At 46.5% G+C, this 24245-nt stretch overlaps 2 protein-coding genes across 11 annotated transcripts in view; both read right to left on the reverse strand.

Annotated features, from left to right (window-relative positions):
* The window catches only part of OFD1 (OFD1 centriole and centriolar satellite protein), a 131915-nt gene that overhangs the window by 102428 nt on the left and 5242 nt on the right, over positions 1–24245 (reverse strand). For 4 of the 9 annotated variants that reach the window (XR_010838668.1, XM_067023506.1, XM_067023500.1 and 1 more), the window contains exon 1: positions 24003–24082. The exons of 2 other annotated variants lie outside the window; for them this stretch is intronic. The gene's annotated coding sequence lies outside the window, so the exon portion shown is untranslated. Of the gene's footprint in view, positions 1–7075; positions 7156–24002; positions 24158–24245 lie in introns of those variants that run through there. 3 more of the 9 variants (XR_010838666.1, XM_067023501.1, XM_067023504.1) reach the window with 3 other exon arrangements.
* Positions 2792–24082, reverse strand: RAB9A (RAB9A, member RAS oncogene family). Of its 2 annotated transcripts, none has more exons than XM_059050894.2 (2): positions 24003–24082; positions 2792–3886 (listed from the first exon to the last, which is right to left on the reverse strand). In XM_059050894.2, exon 2 carries the CDS (start codon positions 3853–3855, stop codon positions 3250–3252), a length of 606 nt encoding a protein of 201 aa, XP_058906877.1. In that variant the 5' UTR covers positions 3856–3886; positions 24003–24082; the 3' UTR covers positions 2792–3249. The 2 variants fall into 2 exon arrangements, with proteins under 2 accessions (XP_058906877.1, XP_058906874.1); XM_059050891.2 differs by lacking the exon at positions 24003–24082 and adding an exon at positions 7076–7165.

Consider the following 24245-nt stretch of genomic DNA (forward strand, 5'->3'; position numbering starts at 1 on the left):
TCCTTTCACTTTATGGTCACGACAGCACTTCCTGGTTGACAGTCCACGGTGGTAACCTCTCAGAATCCACTGACTACACAGATCCTCTTTCCTACGTAACGCTTCCTTGCCCCACAAGCCGCTGGCACTGTGGATGGAACTGGCGTCACAGGGTCATGCTATTAAAGTGGAAGCTTACACACGCTTTTATAGAAATGGAAACAGCCAGGTTTTAACATGAAGACCATCTAGGCTGTTTTAATTTCCACTAGGGAGTTTTCCCCAAGGGGGAAGAAGGTGACAAAAAGCAGTAATTCACTGAGGAACGTGCACTCTTCCGTCTTCCACGCGGCACACTGTAATTGCTACATCGACTGGCAAGTGTACATCTGTCCATCCTCCCAAGTTCAGTTAGCTTGCCTTTTTCGTAACCCTGAACTCTGTCTCCAAGGCTTTACACGCGCAGACAGCACGAAAGCACCTGTCATCACAGCTGCGGCCGCCGGCCCCTAACCCTGGGGCCCGGCCCTGAACGCCGGGACAGAGCGCTCCCCAGTCCTTCCCTCCCGCCTGCTCCCTCGGGCTCCGCAGCCGCCGCCCCGCCCCTCTTGCCGCCACCGCAGCCGCCTGCTGTGCTCCCCAGCTCTCACTCTCTCCCTAGTTCTCATCGTTGTGTAAGTAACACCAGCCAGGCAAAGCCCGTGTTACTTCCTTAAAAGATTCAGATTTGCAGCTACCTTCCGCTGCTGTGTGAAGAGCTCCTCCGTCGGGTCAGCGAGTTGCCCTTGCTGTGAAGGCGGAAGCTAGTCAGTCAGGTCCTGTTCCTCCTCCTCCTCTCGTCCCATTTCAGTCCTGGGTTTGGTCAGCCTCTGTTCCCCGGGTCCCTTTAAGTCACGCTGTGAAGCTGCATTACTCCCCCTTCCCTCAGCCTGTCTACACACACGAGGATTTGGTCCTTTGATCCTTTTTTGCTGCCCAGCTCTAGACCTCTGGAATGCCAACTAATCTAATCCCTGAATATTTCGCTGAAAAAGAGGTTATTGAAAAGATGCTTAAAAGTTTAGAAAAAAACCACTAAGGTATTAGTTAAATCTATACAAGTATCAAAATTATACATTTTGTAAATACCTTACACACACACACACACACACACACACACACACACACACACAGAGACGTATAATGGATTGAATTGTGTCCCCCCACCCCAAATTCATCATCAACAGGCCCAGACCCGAGTCCCTCAGAACGTAACTATGTTTGGAGACAGGCCCTTTAAGGAGTTAATGCGAGTTCAACTGAGCCCATCAGGGTGTGGTCCCTTAATCCAACCTCACTGGGGTTCTTACAAGAGGAGGAAACCTGGACACAGAGAGACGGGGCGGGCGTGTGGAGGTGGGGAAGTGGTGTGTGCAGAGGCAAGATCCCCTGCAAGCCACGGAGAGAGGACTCAGGAAAGACGAAACCTATCAACACCTTGACCTTGGACCTCTAGCCTCCAGAACTGCGGGAAAAGAAATCCCCCTCGTTTACACCACCAGGTCTGCATGTTATGGCAGCACTAGCAAACTAACACAATACGCTTCCCTCACGTACGAAAAATCTAGACGGGTATCCAAGAAACTGACACATGGCTGCCTCCATGTGCAGGAACTCGGTGGCAAGGGTAGCTATTTGTCCCTTGTGCCTTATAATGTGCAACCGTGTGACTCTATCATCTATTCAAATGATAAACAACAAAAAATGTACTCCTAATATCCATTGGTGAGCAAGGTGTGGGAAAATTTAATATACTACTGCTAGCTAGCTAGCTAGCTCTCAGCAGAGAACAGTCTGAATAAACTGTTAGACATCCAGGCAGCAAATAAATGAGGTAGGTCTACTATATAATGGAAATATATCCAAGACAGATTAAGAGAAAAGGGCAAGTCACAAAACAATGGGTACACATGATTTAAAATAACAAAGCAAGTCCCCTAGAGAAAAAAACAAAGGGAATATATAATATACACTCGTTTGTTAATGGTGGATTCCTATTTTGTTTTCTGGATGGAGGATTATAGTTTGGTGGGGCGGGGGCGGAATTGATTATAAATAATAAAAACTACAGAGCTCTCTAACCTGAGACTATAAAGAGATTTAATTTCCCCAAATTTAAAATGTGAAAATGTTTTGCTTAGAGCCAAATCCGTTGCGTTAGGAAATTAGATTTTCAAAAGCTGAGCTCACCGTACTGGCGTTCTGTGTCAAGTGGTTCCAAGGAGCCGGGCCAGGGAGAGAAATCTCTCAACCTAGCTGTTCCAAAATGTACTCCCCCGCACAGGACAACCCCCCAAAAGCACGTCGCTTGATAACCCACCGCTCCACAGCCAAGGGTCCTGTCCTCACTAACACGTGCGCCTGGCACTGGTGTGCCTCTGCGGGATGGGATCGGCGTGAAAGGTGCAGCGCGTGAACTTCACCCACGAAAGACCACAACTTGCTCTATCAATAAGGCTGCTCGTTGCAGCAGAACGACGAAAAATCTCCTTGAGACCAAATCACTAAACACAGCTCAGTGACGTAGAAGACACAGAATAAATACATGACCAAATAAAGATGTCTTCCTTTACCCGCACACACAGCACAATCCAGAAGCAGTACCTCCTCCGAGAGTGATAAAGCCAGCTTCTGTGTTGGGGGGCAAGGGGGGCACACAAACGACAAGTGATTACAAGTGAGATCAATCCTGATACGTAGAATGAAAAAGCGAACACGCACGTAATTCTACACCGAATGAACACGTCCTCAAATCACGTGACTACACGGCAAATGCACTGGATTTTAATCTTTAATATCTAACATTATCGCTTTAGGACATGTTTTCCCTGAACCAGGAACAGAGTGCTAATTACATAAAAATATACACATAGAAAAAGCAGTTCTCCATTTTCCCGGGGAAAAAACAGTAACTTCTAGAATACTCAAGTGTTTTGTTTTAATTGTAAGGTCTTGGTCATCCCATTTATTAGCTCTGTGACATACATATTTAAATTAAACATTATTAGACAACCGTTACAGCTTGTAAATGTAAGGTGCCATGACTGAGTAAAGAGATTCTCCTGTGAGTGGATGTGTCCCTTCTTCCATCCACTAACAAGGCAGCAATACGGTTAGTTTAATTTTATGAGTACATGATCCACTGCTGCAAACACGAATTCTCGTCTCCACCCTGTGCTTATCTGTGCATGTGTGCGCGCTGGTTAGATCGCACGGGCAACCTCTCCAACTTCAACAGCAAGATGAGCTGGGCTTGGGCTTTCGGTGCAGGCTGACTGTGTCTGTCTGAATCAAGTGATCTGACCTATCCTCGGTAGCAAGCACTCTTCGAACTGCTTCCTCAAAGGCCGCTGCGACATTCGTGGCATCTTTCGCGCTCGTTTCAAAGTAAGGATAGTCGCCGTTGTCCCTGCACCAGGCTTGAGCTTCTTCTGCAGACACCTGCCGCTCGCTGATGTCAACCTTGTTACCCAAAATCACAAAAGGAAAGCTTTCGGGCTCTTTCACATCCGCGTAATATATGAATTCTTTCTTCCAGTTACTCAAATTCTGGAAGCTTTGAGAATCATCGACGCTAAAAGTGAGCAGGCAACAGTCAGAACCCCTGTAAAATGGCGTCCTCAGGCTTCTGAACCGCTCTTGCCCGGCCGTGTCCCAAATCTGCATGGTAACAAAATGTCCATCCACCTCCAGATCTTTATTTAAAAATTCCACACCTATTGTATGGAAGAGCTGGGCATCAAACTTATTAGTCACATATCGGTTCATTAGAGAACTCTTCCCAACTCCACCATCTCCAAGGAGAATTACTTTAAAAAGCGATGATTTTCCTGCCATTTTTAATCTCAAGATCTCTGATTTCGGAACCCTGTAAAATAAAAGGGTACCATTACATTCCTTTAGACCTGTACATGGTTCTACATGCCTCTATGAATGTCAGCGTCTAAGGGAAATAAAACACAGAGCCCCAATTCTTTTCTGCGCGGGGAACACCGGATGGCAAGAGATGTCACCTGCTGAGCCCTCCAACTCGTGCCAGGCACCACCCGACCGTCACTCTCTCTGACAGCTGCTGAGGGCTCATTCTTCCCCGTCCTCGGGTCACCGCTGACTGAGGCTGGCACTCAAGGCCAAGTCTGACGCCAAAGACTGTCCTCTCAACCGTTCCTCTTGGCTCACAATAAGCCCTGCCACCATTTGTTAGAGAGAGATGCAGTGGGAGACCGAAGTGGGCATGTTTCTGGAGCAACTGCAAACGGCCCTCTGGTGGCACGGTGACAGCGTTCACTGATGGCTTTCTTCTCAGGCCAGGGGGTTTCTAGACAACCCCCTCTTTCTCTCTCCCAGCGCCATCACCGTAGGAGCTGGTAAGCAGGAAACCAGAGACAGAACCGACTGATCTGGCTGTGAACAGACCGAAGCCAACCACCGAATAAAGGACTCTATTCTTTTCATCAGGAACACTATTTTGTGTTGGCTAACATTAATATCAGCACCACTCGAATTTCTGATATAATATCATAACCTAGCACATTCTACCCACAAAATTCATTCGGGCAGGTCCAACTCTTCTGAACAAATGCGAGCCTGGGCTGCTACCTGTGTGTTCCGAGGGGGAATGAAATGAACATTAAACAAAAATGTGCCACCGGGCTTCCCTGGTGGCGCAGTGGTTGAGAATCCGCCTGCCGATGCAGGGGACGCGGGTTCGTGCCCCGGTCCAGGAAGATCCCACGTACCGCGGAGCGGCTGGGCCCGTGAGCCGTGGCCGCTGAGCCTGCGCGTCCGGAGCCTGTGCTTCGCAACGGGAGAGGCCACAACAGTGAGAGGCCCGCGTACCACAAAAAAAAATTAAAAAAATAAAAAATAAAAAATAAATGTGCCACCACGCGTACCCTTTAGGAGAAGCCCTGGGGCAGGACTAACTCCCTCCCCGCCAGTCCCCCCCGGGGGGTGTGGGGGGATGGGGGGTGTGGTACAGAGATTCAGACGCCGTTTTGTAGGCTGGTGGGAGCACTGTTCCTATTTAAGGCTTCTGTTTTAATTCTTTATTATGAAAAATTTCAAACATACACAATTTCTGAATAATGAGAATAATATGATGACACCTCACAGACCCTAAACCTAGCTTCACCATTTATCAACTTACAGCAAATCTTGTTTCCTCCATAGCGTCCCATTCTCCCTTCTGCCCAATTATTTTGAATCAAATTATATCATTTAAACTATAAATATTTCAATATGAAATGGCTGTTAAGACATCTGTAAAAGAAGACAACGTTTAGAGTAGCACCAACAGAATTTTCTGCAACGATGGAGATGTCCTCCATCTAGACTGTCTGATACGTCAGCCACTACCCACAAGTGGCTAGTGGGAGCAAGGAAATGCATTTTAAATTTTACATAATTTTCACTAATTTGAATAGTCACATTTAAAGAGCCAACGGCTGTACTGGACGGCACAGCCCTATTGACTAGGATGAATTTGCGAAATCACTGCAGTAAACAAACATTATCTGGCAATCGCCTGGTTATATGCAAGTATGACCCAGTATAATGTAACTGAACACTTCCCATAACGCGCAAGAATTCTGCACCTCCTACTACATGCTACACACTATTCTTATAAATATGTGGCAACTTGTCCCTAACTCTTATTGGCACTTTTAAATCACTACAGTACTTACTACTATAATTCATACAATTTAAATTGGCCAACGAAAGTGTGAGGCAATTAAAGTGCATACTACTTGGAGACTTTTCGACTTCAGTGGATGGCTCTGCCCAAAGCTCAGGCTAAATTAATATTAGAGAGGAAACTGAAACTATCTCAAGTCCTTTAATTTCCTGACACAGTAACAGTGCACTAAATCGGTTCCTTTGTTTAATTCTTTGGAATCTTGATTACATGACTTCAACTTAGAAAACAAGAGCAGCAAAACCAAAAAAGCACACCAGCGATGCTGACGTAGGGAAAGCATCTAATGCTCCCTCCTTAACATTCTTCAGTGCTTCCCCAGAGATTCAGTTCTAAGCCCAACTTCGAAGGCAAGACGCGTGGCCCCGCTCCCCATTCTGGGCATCAGCCATTGAGAATCGCACTGTCAGACGGAAGGGAGACTCAGACCCACGGGCTCAGCCCTCACACTCGCCCTGCCTCCGTCCCGGCGCGCGCTGCTTCCTCTGCTGGCGGAGCCAGCCCCCGTGCAGGGACTAACCGCGGGGCCCTCAGACCGCTCTGCACAGGCATCCCCAACACTGGGAAACTCCCCCAGCAGCCCCCCCATCCCAAGACTGTTCCTTTCCCACGATTCTGAAGACACATAAACACAGACGTTCCACGTTGTGTTACAAGGGTGTAACAGATGTGCTGAATTCTAGTCGATCATTTATCTCAGGATTTTAATAAGTCTAACTGCTTCACTGGACACAAAGTTTCGTTGTACAGCAGCAACTTGTTAGGATGTGTACATCAAATTATAAACCAGACTGTGCAATCTGACATCCTCCACCCAGATGCGTGGTTACATACATCTACCAAATTAAGTCTTAGAAATTCCTTGAGATTTGTAATTCATAACTCTATCAGGACACTTTCATAGTTCTTTCCTTTTTTTATAATAATGTGGGATTTCCTAGTTTGTGCCCTTATTCTGAGCAAACAAATTTGGGATATGCTAGACCCACACACCAGGAAATAGGGTACAATTTTTTACATTTCTCATCTATAATTTGGGGCCTCCCAGGTACCCTATTTGGGGGTATGCTGGCCTTTGCTCAAACAACTAATGCAGACACAAACAGCTCTCCGAGTCTAACTGTAGCATTGAATATAAACATGCATGGTGATATAGATAATTATACAAACTATCTTATTTCCCACTGACATCTAACGAAAGCTAGCTTCATGCAATCTCTACATTAATGTAACATAATGAGTTTATGAACATTAAAAATGTTCCCCTTTTCTTCTCTGAAAACAGTAAAATGCTTTGAAACTTCTTTAGTATAAGCTGAATGAATAAAGGTATCCTGATATGCTCTTTTCAAAACTTACCTTAAAAGGTAATGTGAAGGCCTTTTATACTCCAGTTTAGAAGGACTGCCCAAAGGCAATAATCTTCACCCCAGCTAAAACATGACTTTAGCAATCAGCTAAACCCTATAAAGAAATCTGAATAAGAAAAGCATGTCACATAAGCCATAATCGTACTTTATTGTTCTGTCCAAACATCATCATCTGCAAAGAAAAAACCAGAAAGCACACCTTAGCAATGTACATTCAATCTGTTTTCACAACTTTAAGAGTAAACACAAGAATTAAAATGCAAAAGAAATGTCTGACTTCCATCAGTAGCTAGATTCTTAATTTAAAAGGAAAACTACACCTGAAAGCTGCCCATGACCTTTCTCAGCCTAAAAAGAGCCCTAGAATTAAATACTACACTTTAACCATTGTTTTTTTCCAACAAGTTTTTCACCTGACCCCACCCATCCTACCTTTCTAAGTATCCCATTTAGACAGTTGTAAAATTTGGTTAAGATGAAATGTAAAATATAAATTATTCAAAATTTGCCCAAATTTTGAGTGGTTTAGAAGAATCACATTCCACAGAATAAAGCTAACACAAACAAAGAAAAAAGAAGGACCACTCAGGGAGAGGCACCCAATGTGACACAGGAGAAGTCAGGCAAAGACTAAGGCAGTGCAGAATTTCGTGACGCTTCCTTCTGGGCAGCCAAGGCGGAGAGGAAACTTTCTGAGTGAATGGAGGCCCACTGTCAGAAAGGAGAACTGGTTCCCTGTGCCAAAGGCCAAGAGCGCAGACCCGTGGGCAAGCTATTTGACATCCTGCAGCTCTGGGGACTTTGGTGACAGCAGTACCTTCCTCTAGGGCTCTCGGGAAGATCCACTTGGTCACGGACAACAGGGAAAACAGTTCACCACTGTGCCAGGCTCATTACAGGAGTGCAGGGAGTTTCTGTGGAGTGGACACATGAAGAAGTCTTTACTGGGAGTTTTATAGAAACGAGGTAGATTTCTTTTATGGCCATTTCTTCAGTCAAATTTCAGAAGAGCCATGGGCAGAACGAGAGGGCAATGCAGGCAGACATTAGGAAGCCGAAGGATCCTAGTCCTACAGACCAAATTCAGGGTGAAGGTTTCCCGTGCCTACTAGGCAGAGCTGTGCTAAAGTACTAGCCTCTTTCGGTCTAAACCAACAGTTCCAAACCCCTGTCCCTCTCTTTTTTAAAAGCAAAGGGCATTTTTGTGGGACTTACGTAAAGCAGCCTTCAACTTATAAATTCAATCAATGAAAAAAATGATACCCTTCAGAATCTTGATATTTGGGGGTTAAGGATAAAACCACCACCACCACCACCACGCTAACACTGACTGCGCCCTGCAAGCCACTGACTCTGCTTCACCGCGTTCACTCCTCACAAGCCTCTCATTATCCCTACCCTATGGATGAAGACTCTGACTCAGAGGTCACACAGCCAGTCGGGGTGGGGTGGGGGGAGTGAGATGGGAATGCGACTGACTCCAAAGCCCAGTAGTTAACCCACAGGCGCAGCAGTCTCAGCTGCCGTTGCATTTATTTCAGAGGGTTCTCCTGTTACTGTCGTAGGTATAATGAAAAGAAGGGGTAGCAATGGGAAGAGTCTTCCTCCTGCTTGCTTTATTTCAAGACCTGCACAAAAACAAGTTAACCTGACAGAACTACTAGTATTCAATCCACTGACACACAGATAAAGCACATCTGAGTCTACCTAAGTTCTATTAGAGTTTCCACAGTTTGAACATGTTTTAAATGCAACTGCAATCACACATCTGCAGACCCCTGCGGCGCCTCCCTCCCAGAAGCCGAGCGTGTGGAGCAGGTGGGAAAGCAGTTCTGCAGGAGTCCTCAGCGCAAGCCTCCCCGGGCCAGGCACTCAGGATGCAGGCCACACCCAGGCCCTGGCAGGTGGGGCTCATAGTTGGGGGAGCTGACAATCCGGGCACAAACCCTCTTGCGTTCTAACTGATGCAAGTCTTACAAATGAGAGGTACGTGCTATAGGGTGCAACACCCAAGCAAAACCCAAAGAACAGCTTCAACAGTGCAGGGATTCCGCCCCTGCGGCTCCCTAGGTCAGACCAGGCCCCAGCTGTGAGCATCTCACGGGAGCTGCGTGATTCCAGCCCTCAAGGGAATTACATTTTCATCCAACATGATCCTGTAACACAGAGAGCTACTTCACCCGCCGCTCAGTTAAAGAAAGAAGCGGTAACTTCCAAGGCCAGAGGACCATCAGCAGTGATCGCCTGTGTTAGCGCGAGACTATGCACCGGTCTCCAGCGTGGGCTGTCCTAAAGCAGTGTCTCCATGACCGTTTCAGGCGCACGCTGTCCTTAGAACCAGCCTCCCCAAAGGCTGAGTCCGCTGCTGGGGGATTTGGTCTGAGCACCGGCAAAGCTCAGCAGAAGGAGAAGGAACCTGTGAGAAGCGGGAGGGGCCAGAACCGGAAGCGGGACCAGCGGTGCGGTGCGAAGGCCCTGCCAAGGCACCGGACACACCCTGGGAGGGCGCAGGGGGCCGACCACCTGGAGCCGGGGAGAGCGGAGCGAGCTGTGACGACGGGACTGGAGGGGCAGGCCCTGGGGCGGGCAGGGCCTCAGCAGCCACGGAAGGATTTCTGCTGACACCCTCGGAGTGAGCGGAGCCCTGAAATGGCTTCCGCAGCCTGCAACCTGAACAGATGCGGAGTCCAGAAAGGTAGCTTGGCTGCGGTCAAGAGCAGACTGTGGCGAGGGCGGGAGGGAGGCCTCGGGCAGAGCTGAGATGGATCCCTTACGATCCCTCTCAACTGTCAATACCAATGGTATCAGCGAGTTTTGGGGTTGAAAACTGCGGCGGTTGGGCCTCGTACTTGAGACTGCGGTAACATATTCACTACAAACCCTTCCTCCTGCTCTCCGGCGGGCGGGCGGCGAACTCCTGCTCACCCCTGGAGATGCAGCCAGACCTCGTCTCCCCCTGAAGCCCTTCCCCTGAGCTCCTAGCACCCCCTGCACGTACCTCTATGTGCAGAGACAATACTGAAATCAGCATGCCTATCACGGCAATTTCATTTTTAAAAAATATTTATTTGGATGCGTGGGGTCTTGGTTGCAGCACGCAGCCTCCTTAGTTGTGGCATGCGAACTCTTAGTTGCGGCAGGCATGTGGGATCTGGTTCCCTGACCAGGGATCGAACCTGGGCCCCCTGCATTGAGAGCACGGAGTCCTATCCACTGCGCCACCAGGGAAGTCCCATGGCAATTTCATTTTTTTTTTTTTTTGCGGTATGCGGGCCTCTCACTGTTGTGGTCTCTCCCGTTGCGGAGCACAGGCTCCGGACGCGCAGGCCCAGCGGCCACGGCTCACGGGCTTAGTTGCTCCGCGGCATGTGGGATCTTCCCGGACCGGGGCACGAACCCGTGACCCCTGCATCGGCAGGCGGATTCTCAACCACTGCGCCACCAGGGAAGCCCGCAATTTCATTTTTATAATGAAACAAGCTCTCTAAAAAGATTCAGTTAATGGAAATAACATGACAAAAGTGCCCAGACTTTTCCCTGAGTTGTCAGTTTTCGAGACTCTACCAAAAAATACATCCCCATACCATTCTAAAGCCATCTTGAAAGAAAGGAAGGGAGGGAAAGGCAGGCAGGAAGGAAGGACTTCCCCAGTGGGGCAAATGGAAATGACCTAAATGCATAATTGGGGATCGTCTGCTGCCCTTGAGGAGACATGGAGACACGGGTCTGTAGAAATACACTGTTAAGTGATAAACTTGAAAAACGTGCACGCCATGATGACGACCATGTAAAAGCTCACAGGTTAACACGAAAGTCTGCAAGAAAACGTCAAATAATCAATACCGAGTTCAGTCTCCAAAGTCCTGATTTGGTTGCAAATTCATACTCCTTTCTTTAATGTCAAATGTGTATTTTTTAAAGCAACCACAATCATTTATTTTGCTCTCGAATCTGCAATTTGCGCAGGGGTTGGCAGACTCAAAAGTATTTTTTAAAGCTTCGTTTTCACTTAAAGCCTAGCCTGACTGAATGCCGTAAGTGAAATGAAATAGAAATGATTTTCTTTTAAAGTTTCATCAAATACTGCTATTCACCAGACCTTAAGGACAACTGCTTCTAAAATTTTTCTGTAACTCAGATTATATTAAAAACAACTCAATGTGAAGCCAAAAACACAAGTAACAGAAGAAAAAATAGGTAAACTAAACTTCATCAAAATTTAAAACTGCTGTGCTTCAATGGACACTGTCAAGAAAGTGAAAAGACAACCCACAGGATGGGAGAAGATATTTGCAAAGCATATATCTGATAAAGGACCTGTATCCAGAACTCTTAAAATTAATCAATAATAATTTTTCAAAAAGCAACTTAAAACTGGGCAAAAATGGTCAACGTCATTAGCCAGTAGTGAAAAATGCGAGTCAAAACTATAATGAGACACCACTTCACACCCACTAGGATGACTAAAATCAAAAAGGCAGACAGTAACGAGTGTTGCTGAGGATGTGGGAAAACTAGAAGTCTCATAACACTGCTGGTAGGAAGGTAAAATGGTGCAACGATAATGGAAAACGATCTGCGGTTCCCCGAAAAGGTGTAAACACAGAGTTACCACGTGACCCAGCAATTCCTCTCCTAGGCATATACCGAAGAGAAATGAAAACACATCTCCACAAAAACTTATACATGAATATTCAAAGTAGCAGTATTTGCGATAGCCAAAAACTGGAAACAATCCAATGTCCATCAACTGATGAACAGGTAATAAAATGTAGCCCCATCCATACAATGGAAGGTTAATCGGCCAAAGAAAGGAAATGAGGCACCGGTGCACGCAACCACGTGGATGAACCTCAGAAACACTGTAACCTACAGAAGCCGCGCACAAAAGGCCGTACATTACACGATCCCATTTATATGAAATGTCCAGGACAGGCAAATCCAGAGAGCCTGCAAGCAGACTGGTGGCTCCAGGGAATCTGCTAATGGGTATGGGGTTTCTTTCTTTCCTTTTTTTTTTTTGGGGGGGGGGTATGACAGAAATACTCTGGAATTAGATAGTGTGACGGTTACACAATTTAGTGTATATACTAAAAACAACTGAACTGTATACATTAAAAAGGTGAACTTTACGGTATGGGAATTATATCAGCCTCAGAACCAGCAATAAGACCCTAACATTACATTTACACTCGCCACAGATGATCTCCTTGTCCCTTCAGCAGAATTCTTTTCAGTAAGCCAGTTACACACACAAGAGATACTCTATTAGGATTACAATACCATGTGCTGGCACCAATGCATGTCATACATGGCGCACACTAATCTGAACAGGGAGTTGGTTAAGTAGGTTACTGGCAGGAAAGAAAATAAACCATGCTTTCAGCAAATACCTCAAAACTAAAGATAAAAAGAGTGCATTGTATGCCAACCCTTTCCTTTTCCTAACACTATTTTTCCAGCTTTTCTATTGTGTACATTTATCTTGCACTATCAATTGTTTACGGATAGTGTATCAGTAGTAGCCTTTTCCCTGGCCTTCTCCACCCCCATGGTGGCTTCCAAAGCCAATTATTATATTACAGTAAACCAAAGGAGACTCAGATCCAAGCATGGAGAATATATATCTCAAATAGAAATGTTTGTATGGATTAAAGGTAGACACTATTTATTGGTCATTGATCTAACTGCCTCCATTCTTACAGATAACGAAACCCATTTACTTCTTTATTACTTTCATTAAATAGGATTTGGGGCATGGCATTCCAAGAGCTATCCAACCTGCCTGTCCCAATTACATCCCTACAAGTCACCATCCGCAAACTTATCACAGGCACTTACTGTCCTGCCTTTACTCAGGCCCTTATCTTGGACTAGCAGGCCCCCCGACCCACATCGACAGCTACGAAAATCCTAGTCATCCGAAGGCCCACTTTTGCCACCCACACCCCCCGCCCCCTGAAACCCAATCTTTCTCCTCATTCTCATAATCATTCCACCTCTATCACAGCTCTCCTTCACTTATGCTTTAACCATCTGTCAGTTGTGTACGTGTCTCTTTCCTAACTACAGTGTCAACTCCCTGGGAGGGACACACAACACCTAATGCCACCCATTCATCTGTCCTTTTTTGGTTCTGCAACATCTAGTACAAAGCTTTCCATTCGATGAGGTACCAAATGAATGCTAAACTGAGAACAGAGAGTGAACTACTTCCTCCTTCATTCTTGTTATTCTATTCTTATTTTTCTATTTGTACTTACCATACTTACAGTTCTTTGTTTCTCTATTCAATTAGTTCCTTCCCCCATTCTATTTTTGAGGTCTGTTAAAATGTGTGGGGAAAAAAAAAATGTGTGGGAGAGGACAAAAAAATTGATTCTTACTTGAAAGTCACATGAGGAAACCTCTTTAAAATAAGTACTGAATACAACAGGAAACGCTGAAAAACGACATTCCTCTAACAAGTCACCAAAGGGAGAGTACGCTGGGTTTATAAACTGCTTCCTCAAAATTTCAGATTTTCAAATCTGAAACCCCGTGACCAACTCTCACTTCCAAAACCTTAAACTGAATTTATCACTCCTGGTTTAAATTTAGGAACAACTTTTTTCCCCCCAAATCACACATTCCTTTTGCACTCACTCTGAATGCCCTAGGGAGAGGCATGCCACTTCATTTCATAGCTTGAGAAACCGAGGCTTGAAGAAACTAACCAAGGCAACAAAAGCATGGATAATCCCTACATTATTTCTAATTTCACCTGAGGTGTATTTGTTTCCTTATATCTTAATGTGTGTGTCTCGCTTAACAGCCTATTAGCTCCACTCTTTATTTCCAGTCTTCCTGGTCGTCTTTGCTGAAACAGATGAGTGAGAGGCAAGTCAAGGAAGTCATTAAGTGTAATAATGGGCGTGATCTCTTACAGCAAGAAGTGAAGCAAAACAAAAAGAAGAATTAAGCAAAATACCACAAGAACAGACCAAACTGGAGGCACAACTTGCCAGATGAAATAAATTATCTAGGTGACCACTGGGCATTACCTCAGAGACAGCTAGGCAAGGAAAACGCTGTGTAAATCAAACCACGCTACCACGATATCAGAGCAGCTCACTCTACTGAAAGAACTCGTTTCAGTCAGTACTCTTTTATGAAGATGAGCTAAGTAAACTTTAAAGAAATACATACTTTCAACTTTGCTTAAAACAAGGCACCTTTGTAGTTAGGTATAGTAACCATTAACAGTGGTGGAGAGAGTGGGAAGGGAGAAGAGAGGAGAAAAAAGCAGATTTGGTTAAGGAATTCAGTTTTCTTAAATCATCCTCAAAGTACAGAGCAGCGTGATCCAACAGAACTTTCTGTGATGACGGAAATGTTCTTATGCCCGGTACAGTCGTCACTCAGCACATGTGGCTCTTGAGCACTTGAAATGCGGCTGGTCCAGCTGAAGAAGTGAACTGTTAATTTTATTTCATTTCAATTCGTTTAAACTTAAATAGCTACATGAGTATGGTATTAGACAGCACAGGTATCGAGTGTGCTTAATTGGGAGTCCATGAAGGAGCTGCAGGGGGAAAATGCACCTCCTAGGATCACACGTGAAATAAGGATGAGGGTATGGATGGAAGCATGTGCTTGAGCCTTTCTCTGGAAAGAGTATAAAAAGGTTTCATAAGATTCTTAGAGGAATGTGGACCTCAAGAAATGATCAATACATGTCTGCAATATTTGTATATTTCGTGTGATCGATCTGTGTAGTTCATAACACCCTCGAGACTTTCATCTTTACTTGGCGTTACTATTTCCCTCACCCATAAGACTTTCCTAATATTACACTTTGCCCATGAACTGTAGCAGTTCAATGAAGAGACATAGTCACAGGAAACTGCTAATCCTGTAGGTGAGGATCACATTTTGTTCTTTGTTTTATTTAATGAAGTCCTTAAAAGGAACAAGCATAAATCTACCTATAATAAGACACCCGAAAAAGGCACTTGAAATGCTTGACAGAACAGAGTGGGGATAGTCAAAGGCTGCACTTTGGGGGACATAATTAAAATGCAAAGAAATGGATAAAGGTCACAAAATAGGAAAACTATACTGGGAAGTACAGCTAGGTACTTCAGGAAGAAGACTGCATTATGAAAGGAATGATTTTTTTTTTTTCCATGCCGCGCAGCATGTGGGATCTTAGTTCCCCGATCAGGGATCGAACCCTCGCCCCCTACATTGGAAGCACGGAGTCTTAACCACTGGACTGCCAGGGGAGTCCTGAAAGAAATGAATTTTAATATGCATGTTAGAAAAATACATTAAAGCAGCAAAACACAAACTAAATGTGATTCCTAAATGATCTGCTGTAACTTAAGGGAACCTTGGTTCTGACTTGTCTCTTCAAGTTAGATAAGAAAACTGGTACCTTTAATTTGGAGCAGAAAAGGTTAAGGGCTGGAGAACTTCCATATAAGCTCAGGGGAGAGTTAGTATAGCAACACTGCCCACGAGGGCCACAGCAAGGTAGAACTCTTTGGCTGTTAGAGAAATTAAATAAGAGGAGTGGAATTTCCCAAGAAGGTCTATTTCAAGAAAACAGCTATATGTCTGGCGTACGGGACTCCACTAGATTAGAGGCTCCCATTCTGCAAGGAAGTTGTCACCAAGTCAAAATGAGAAGAAATGTAAGAGCGCTGCAGGCAGCTTTCCAGAAAGTTCACTTCATCCCACTTCTCCATCAGGGATGCTCCAGTCTGTCCCCACCAAGGTACTGAAGCTGACTTTGCCTACAAAAAGCTTTCCAAGCCCCAACTTACTCTGCCATCACTACCCACTGCAGCTCTGTGCCTGATCAACCCTCCACCCTCTCACTAAACTAGCAGGTTCTCAACCCCTCTCTCCCCCTGAATGTCAGCAAGTCACCAGAGACCTCCTAATGGCCAGTCCACTGGCTTCTCCTCGGTCCTCATCTAAATGCCCTAAGGCACATGCAGCCCTAAATAAAGAAAAAGGTGCCTCTCTTAGGACTTCCCCGGGGCACACTTCTAGAGACACACCCGCATGGTTGACCAATGTCCTCGCCAGAGGCCCACCTAGTAGGCAGTGAATTCTGAGATGTAGAGATTTATCTGAATGTACATGATATAAAATCTCAGAAGGGTATACACAAGGCTTTTTCTTTTTTTAAACAAGTAAGGTAATGGAGGCCCAACTGGGAAAGGGTCTTGTAAGTATCACACCCATAGCTGGAGGCCTCAGTGGGACCTTCAAGTTTTAGCCAGGACTCAGCCACCATTACCGCCTCTATTCGGTCTCAACAGCCTGGCATCGACCTTGAAAATGCTTCCTACTTCATCGTTCACAAAACTACTCTCATAATAGTTTCTGCTTTCTCTTCCCCTCACCCCGCTGGCTTTCCGCAACCTAGATGGTCCCCTTTTCTAACGGGCTCTTAAGGAGATGTTACTGCACGGTCGATGACCTTACCTCTTCCCAAGCCACATCCTCCTGGGGCATAAAACCCAGTGATTCCTAAACTAAAGCCCACCTCCACCCTCCCACCCGGTGGGCACCAGATAAGAATTCCAACCCCCTTTATAATATATTCACCTGCTACCCTGATAGCAGTTCAAATTCAACATATCTAACACCAAGCTAACTATTTTCCCCATTTTCAAAATCTCTTTCTCCTTCTGTCTTACCCACTTCACTCACCCACACAAGAAACACGTCCACTTCCCTCCCTACCTACTGCCATTCTCTTGTTTGCTCAAATGACAAATGCTATGACCATAGTAACATCAGCCACCGCTGTTCACTGACTGTCTACTAGGTACCTGGCAGAGAGCACCTTCCAGTCACCTGCAAGTTGGACACCACCACCCATGTTTTATAGATCAATAAACCAAGTTCATAAAGATTCAATAACTTCCCCCTGGTCTAATTAAACAGGGCACGTCAAACATGTGTGACCTTCACTCCCATCAAAAGACAGGAAAGGTCCAAAAAATCTACAAACCCGAAAAGGACAGCAAGAGAGAACAACTGTAGGTGAGAGACAACAACAAAACCGAGAAGATGGAAAGCAAATGGTCCAGCAGTGACAAACTGAAGAGACAGAAATCCTAACTTGGGGAGAAGCAGATGACGACGATGAGAAACCAGCCCCAGAGAGCACACAAGACCCCAGAGGGCACGAGGCACTTCTCAACACTGACTGAGACAGGCTGGCCGGGCGGAAAGCACAAGGGTAGACCCCATGACACCTCCTCTGCACCCAGGGGCCCCTCTCCCCGCCGGTAGACCCACTTCCTAATAAACTGTGTGCAGCAGACGTTGGGGACGGAACACTGGACGATGAGGGAGGGAGATCAAGCGGCAGCGCACACAGGAGACCAGGCAGGGCAGAGGGTATGTGACATTTTGGAGGGCGCCACAGAGGTCCTGGCCGTCCACAGGACGCCACACGACTGGCGCTCAAGGGAGCTCAGTCCCCACGTGAACTCACACCACATGCCTCTCGGTGACACCGTATCTTTGCGAGGCGGGGTTTCCCAGGGCTAGTGCGATAAAATTCAGGTACTGTGCAAATATTAATGTGGAACAGGATACGAGGGTAGGAGCTGTTTGCTCCCAAAGAGCACTGCTGAAATTTTATTTAAGAGTACTGGAACTCATTCTAGAAAATGCTCTGCACTCACCAACATGTGGCCTTCAAGCAGCTCTTCTGTTCTGACTTCCAACTAAACCACATATGTATGTTCAGGTGTGTTCACCTAATCACTGCTCTGGTTACACATGTAAGTGTGAAACTGTGCAGACTGCAGAGGTCGCCTAGCCACGCACCGCACCCCAGGGAGTTCCAGCACTTGCGAACCTGTTAAATCATTTAAACGCTCCCTATCTGTTCAAGTTCTACAGAGCACGGTCCAGAAACAGGAATCTGTAAGGCGTCTTTCAGGCTTCTCTAACACTGATAAAACAACCACTCTCATGACAACAAACCTTCTGGAAACGACCTTGGCCTCTGTACCCCAAAACCTAATCCAGTTCACAAGAACCTGGGATGAAAACGGTTCACACTGACCCAGCAGCTCAGTCCACCGGCCACACTGCTCTGCTGTCCTTCACACTTGGATAATGAATGTGGCCACGGGATGAATGTAGAAAGTTGTTCCATACTGTTTCTCCATCCCCTTCAAACAACAGCAGACATTTGTAAGGCACCAGGCCTCGGACACAAGTGGAGCCTGTGTTCAGATTCCCCGTGATGAAATGAGCCGGGTTCAGTGAAGCCAGCGTGAAGCCTCCACGGCCTGCTTCGCTTCTTTCTACATTTCTTCCAAAACGCACGGCCGGCTCTCCGGAGCCCATGCTGATCTAGCTATGACCTCACCTACATTCACTTAGATCTCATCTTCTCTGTGCTCATGATGAGCGACAGCATCCTAAACCCTGTACCGGCCACGGTCAAAAACTAACAAAGTAATGGAAGAACCCAGAACGTGGAAACACCCAGAAGCTCAACTTCACTACACGTACAATACCAAGATTCACGCTGGGAAACGGAGAGTTCTCCTCCGAGTTCTCTCCCGAGCTCGGGCACGCCCAGGATTTCTGGCAAGCTCTGGCCTCACCTCCCCAACCCAGGGTAGCCGGCCCCCCTCCACCTACACACCTGGGTCCCCCCCTCCTTCCCTCAGGTACCCTGACCTTTCATCTGCATCACAGCTTTCCAAACTCGCTGAGGCGTTTTGAGTTCACCCACTCAAAACAAAAAAAAATCCTTAAAAATGTTCTACTGATGACCTACTTAGTCACAGGCCCTATTTTCTTATCCTTGGTTTTGACTAACAAATTTATTACCTAGCTAGCTTTCAAGTGAGACGTGTTTCCCAAACACACACACACACACACACACCACACACACACTCACTCTCATTCACACTTGGGAGATCTCTCTCTCTCTCTCTCTCTCTCTCTCTCTTCCATTTGGCTTATTTCCTCCTGCTGCTTGACCAGCAAATTGCCTGAGGCAGAACTACAGGCACCCCTCGTTTTATTGCACTTCACAGATACTGTGGGCTTTTACAAATTGAAGGTCTGTGGTAAACCCTGCAGGGAGCAAATTTATCGGTGCCCTTTTCTAACAGCATTTGCTCACTTCTTGTCTCTGTGTCACATTTTCCTAATTCTTGCAATATTTTAAACTTTTTCATTATTATTATGTTTGCTATGCTGATCTGTGATCACTGATGTCAGTACTGCAAAAAGATTACAACTCACTGAAGACGCAGGTGACGGTTAACATGTTAGCAATAAAGTATTTTTAAATTAAAGTACAAGCATTGTTTTTCCTCGGCATAATGCTACTGCACACTTAATAGACAGGTACAGTATAAATGTAACTTTTATAAGCACTGGGAAACCAAAAAATGTGTGTGACTCGCTTTATTGCGATGGTCTGGAACCAAATCCAAAGTATCTCCGAGGTATGCCTGTACTTGGAAGCCAGTTATGTGACGTCTTTACTTGGCGTCATGTATTCTCATACACATACATTGTAAAGTACAACCATCTCATTTTATGAAGAAAGAAATGTGACCTAACCTGGCCAGAGTAGCAAGCCAACTGCAGATCCAGCAAGACTCCTCTGAGGCCAGCGGACGTTCTTCCTGCACCAATTCCTCTGATCCTTCCCAGAGTAAAACCCCTCCAGTAGAAACAGAGCACACATCCCTTTGTTAGACGCCACGCAATAGCAATCATTTTTAGGTTTATAATTTAGCATCCCCTCTACCCCACAGCAGACAAAAACTGCTAAGAGGCAGAGATATCTATTCATTATCAATGTACAACACGCCGTCCATAAGCACTAGTCAAAAAGCAAAGCTCCTCACAAAAGATGCCATGTTGACTGCATGAGTAACAGACTAACACTCCCACAGTGATTCCTAAACAGAACCAACCCTTTTTTTTGGCCGTGCTGCACGGCTTGGGGAATCTCAGTTCTCCAACCAGGGATCAAAGCCGGGCCACAGCAGTGAAAGCCCAGAATCCTAACTACTAGGCCACCAGGGAACTCCCAGAACCAACCCTTTTGGACTCCTCTCACTCACTCCCAAAGTTCACCTAAGAGTTATATCTGCCACCAGAATGAAGCACTACATGGACTGAAGGGGCTAGTTTTAGGCATGGTGAAAACAGGATGGAGAATGCCAGAGAAAGAATGCAAAATTCGATTATAAAAAAAATTGCATCACTTATTTGTTCTCTTTTTAAAAATAAATTTATTTTTAATTTTTATATTTGGCTGTGTTGGGTCTTTGTTGCTGTGCACGGGCTTTCTTTAGTTGCGGCGAGCGGGGGCTACTCTTCGTTGCAGTGCGCGGGCTTCTCACTGCAGTGGCTTCTCTTGTTGCAGAACATGGGCTCTAGGTGCGTGGGCTTCAATAGTTGTGGTGGGTGGGCTCTGTCGTTGTGGCGGACGGGCTTCGTTGCTCCACGGCATGTGGGATCTTCCCGGGCCAGGGATTGAACCTGTGTCCCCTGCATTGGCAGGCTGATTCTTAACCACTACGGTACCAGGGAAGCCCCATATTTCTTGATTTCAATGATAAAATGCATGCAGAACTACTGTCTACTGAGGCTAATTCAAGGAAGAATTTTATGCTCAACAAGAATGGCTTCCCAATTTGTTTCTTGTAAATATTCACGTGGTCAACTGACAAAACTATCAAAAACACATCAACCTTATAAATTAGGAGCTTAGGATTAACATACACACACTGATATATATATAAAATAGATAACCAACAAGAGCCTACTGTACTGCACAGGGAACTCTACTCAATATTCTGTAATAACCTATATGGGAAATGAATCTGAAAAAGAATGAATATACATATACGTGTAAGTGAATCACTTTGCTGTACACCTGAAACTAACACAACGTTGTAAATCAACTATATTCCAATAAAATTTAAAAGAAAAACACATCAACCTTTCCCCATTTCACCTAAGTCCACCCACAGTAAATACCATGACACAGGTACCTATGTGCTGGTGTGCAGCTGTTGTTGTTTTTTTTTTTTTTTTTAACGAATGTATTTATTTATGGCTGCATTGGGTCTTCGTTGCTGTGCACGGGCTTTCTCTAGTTGCAGCGAGCGAGGCCTACTCTTTGTTGAGGTGCACGGGCCTCTCACTGTGTTGGCTTCTCTTGTTATGGAGCACAGGCTCTAGGTGCATGGGTTCAGCAGTTGTGGCACGCGGGCTCAGCAGTTGTGGCGCACGGGCTTCACTGCTCCATGGCATGTGGGATCTTCCAGGACCAGGGCTCAAACCCGTGTCCCCTGCACTGGCAGGCAGATTTTCAACCACTGCACCACCAGGGAAGTCCCAGCTGTTTTGTTTAAAGACACCCGGCCCATGATCTTGGCTGGGCAATAAATTCTGTTCTAGGACAAAGTTAGAACGTTATCTCATGACTGTGATTAGACTGTAAGCTTCAGGGAGGTAGGGACTCCCCACTGCCCTGCATATCACCAGCACCTTTATATCAGCAACCAACAGGCTACTCAGAAAATGTTTGTTGACAAGTGGAATAATACAGAAACCAAATTCCCTACGTCTACTTCAAGGGCTCTGAGTGACTCTCAAGTTCTGACACTTTTGCCTTCAGAAAAAAAAAGGGGGGACAGGGATTTCCCTGGTGGTCCAGTGGCTAAGACTCCACACTCCCAATGCAGGGGGCCCAGGTTCGATCCCTGGTCAGGGAACTAGATCCCAAGTGCCGCAACTAAGACCCGGCACAGTCAAATAAATAAATTTTTTTTAAAGGGTGGGGGGAGATTCTGTTACCAGAAATTTTTTGGTCAACCTTTCAAATGAATGAATATGTCCCTTAATCAAGGGAAATCTCTTCACGTTCTCAAATCCTCCCCACCCCCTGCTCATTCTTAAAATGAGGAGGAGGTACCCTAAATAAGAACCGACATCACATTTGAAGAACTACAGAAGGGCTGACTGTGAGCTCTGGAGTTACACAGACTGAGGTCAAGCAGGGCTTCTCAACCTGGGCGCTAGTGACATTCTGGGCCAGACAACTGTTTGTCGTGGGGAGCGGTCCCGTGTATTGTAGGCTGTTGAGCAGCATCCCTGGCCTCCACCCAATAGGTGCCTGCAGCACACCCTCTCAGGTGTGACCCAAAAATGCCTGCAGACACTGTCAAATACCCCCCACCCCCACCCCCCCACTGAGAACTACCGCTCTAAACTCACACAGGCCTGCTCTGAATCCGGCTCTGCCCTCTCACCACCCGTGACCACGGAAAACACACCTAGCCCTCCTATGCCCCAGCAAACTCTTCATCTTTAAAACGCAGCTAATACCACAGAAATGCTGTGACAAGTAAATGAAATGATGTACTTGCAGGATTTACATGCAGAGAACACCAAGTACTGGAGTGGCCTTGCAAGAAATGGTAAGAAATGAGGGTAGGCTAAAAGTTCGTCTCTAGAACCAAAGGAACTTATCTGCAGGCCTCCAGAGTACCACCAGTCTAGATGGAAGAAGTGGATGAGGAAGAAAGAAATGAAAATAGGAGAGGCTGGACAAGAGGGAACAGCACTGAAGTATTTCCTTAGTCTCCAAGAACCCGGCTTGGAGTCAAGGCCAACAATGTTCTACTTAGTTTTCCTCCGTCTATTCTGACCTCACAAACGATAAACCAAAAATATCCCCAACTCACAAAACTCTCCAAAGTAAATAAGTCAGCAAGCCAGAAACTTTTTAGTACAAACAAGGAATTTACAATGTCCACACAAAAATACTGAAAGCCCCAGACAGCCACAGCAGATGCAGAAAGAAGGAGACAAGCAGTGAAGATAACTTCAACCTAAGCTCCTAAAAGAGAAACAAAGAAGTCTTAAAAATCCCTGGCTGAAAAATACCGAGCTTCCTTCATCTCTTAAATTTTGTTCCACCCAACGGTTTTTGAGATTACGGGCAATTTAGGGATTTTCCACTACAATGATGCCAGAGAAAGACACACCCGGAAGAAAATTTTTTTAATTGATTTTTTAAAAAGTAACCAAAATCTATTGATTTTTATCAGGCCTCCGAAATCCTACAAAAAGAGCGTGGTCACGTGACAATTTGGAAACTAGCAGAAAAGTCATTCCTCAAAAGAGCCCCGGTCACGGGATGTGTCATCATTTGAAAAGAAAAAACCACCACCCCCAAACCAACTGATACCTCCACAACTATTTGGTCAGCACTTAACATTTTCATCTTGCCTCCCTACATACTAAGTTGGAAGAAAGAGAGGAACACGATTCCGAAACCCTAGCGAGAGTCTGAATCCGATAACCCCCCACACGTCCCAACTGGTCTTCCAAATGGCCCCAACACCTTAGCAAATATCCACCTGGGAAGGTCAGAGGTCGCCTATATCAAATCGTGCGCGCCTCTGCTTTCTCTCCATGAGTCATGCGGGAGTGCGCTGGGTTGGCGTGCCTGGGTGGGTTTCTCCGTGTGACCCTGTGTGTCTCTCCGGGGTTTGGTGTGGATGTGTCCCTCTCCCTGGGTGTTTGGGTATGTGTCACCAGGTGTCGATGGATATCCTTCCCCGTGTGTGTGTCTCCAGGACGTCTGGGCGTCTCTATCTTCGGGCGTGTGTGTCTCTCCCCGGGTGCGCGACCCATCTTTCCACCTGCGTCAGTCAGTAGGAGGCAGGGGGCAACAGGCCGCCCCGCCACCCCGGGGAGGGAGAGTGACCCGCACGGGCCACGCGCGCCTCGCGCCCCAGCTGCCCGAGGCCCAGGACGCACACGCGGCCCGCGGGCTCCTCAGACCCTGACGCCCATGCAGCCCGCCTAGGCCCCCGCCCGGCCCCGAGAGGAATCGGCGCCCCGCTCACCTCGCGGCCACACGGAGGAAGCCCGGGAGCTCCGGGACGGCCCGTCCGGGTGCAGTGAGGAAAGAGAGAGGGTCGAGGACCCGGCGGGCAGCAGACGTCCGCGGCACTGCCCGTGTCCGACTACAGCTGCTCCCGTCCAGCACCGAGGGAACAACATGGCGACGGGGCGGGGCCCGGGAAGAGGGCGGGGCCTGGCCGGCCGGAGCCCTGGGAAGGCGGGGCGGGGCCTGGCCGGGGGGCCCT

The sequence above is a fragment of the Kogia breviceps genome, chromosome X (genome assembly GCF_026419965.1).
Source record: "Kogia breviceps isolate mKogBre1 chromosome X, mKogBre1 haplotype 1, whole genome shotgun sequence".
NCBI lineage: Eukaryota > Metazoa > Chordata > Mammalia > Artiodactyla > Physeteridae > Kogia > Kogia breviceps.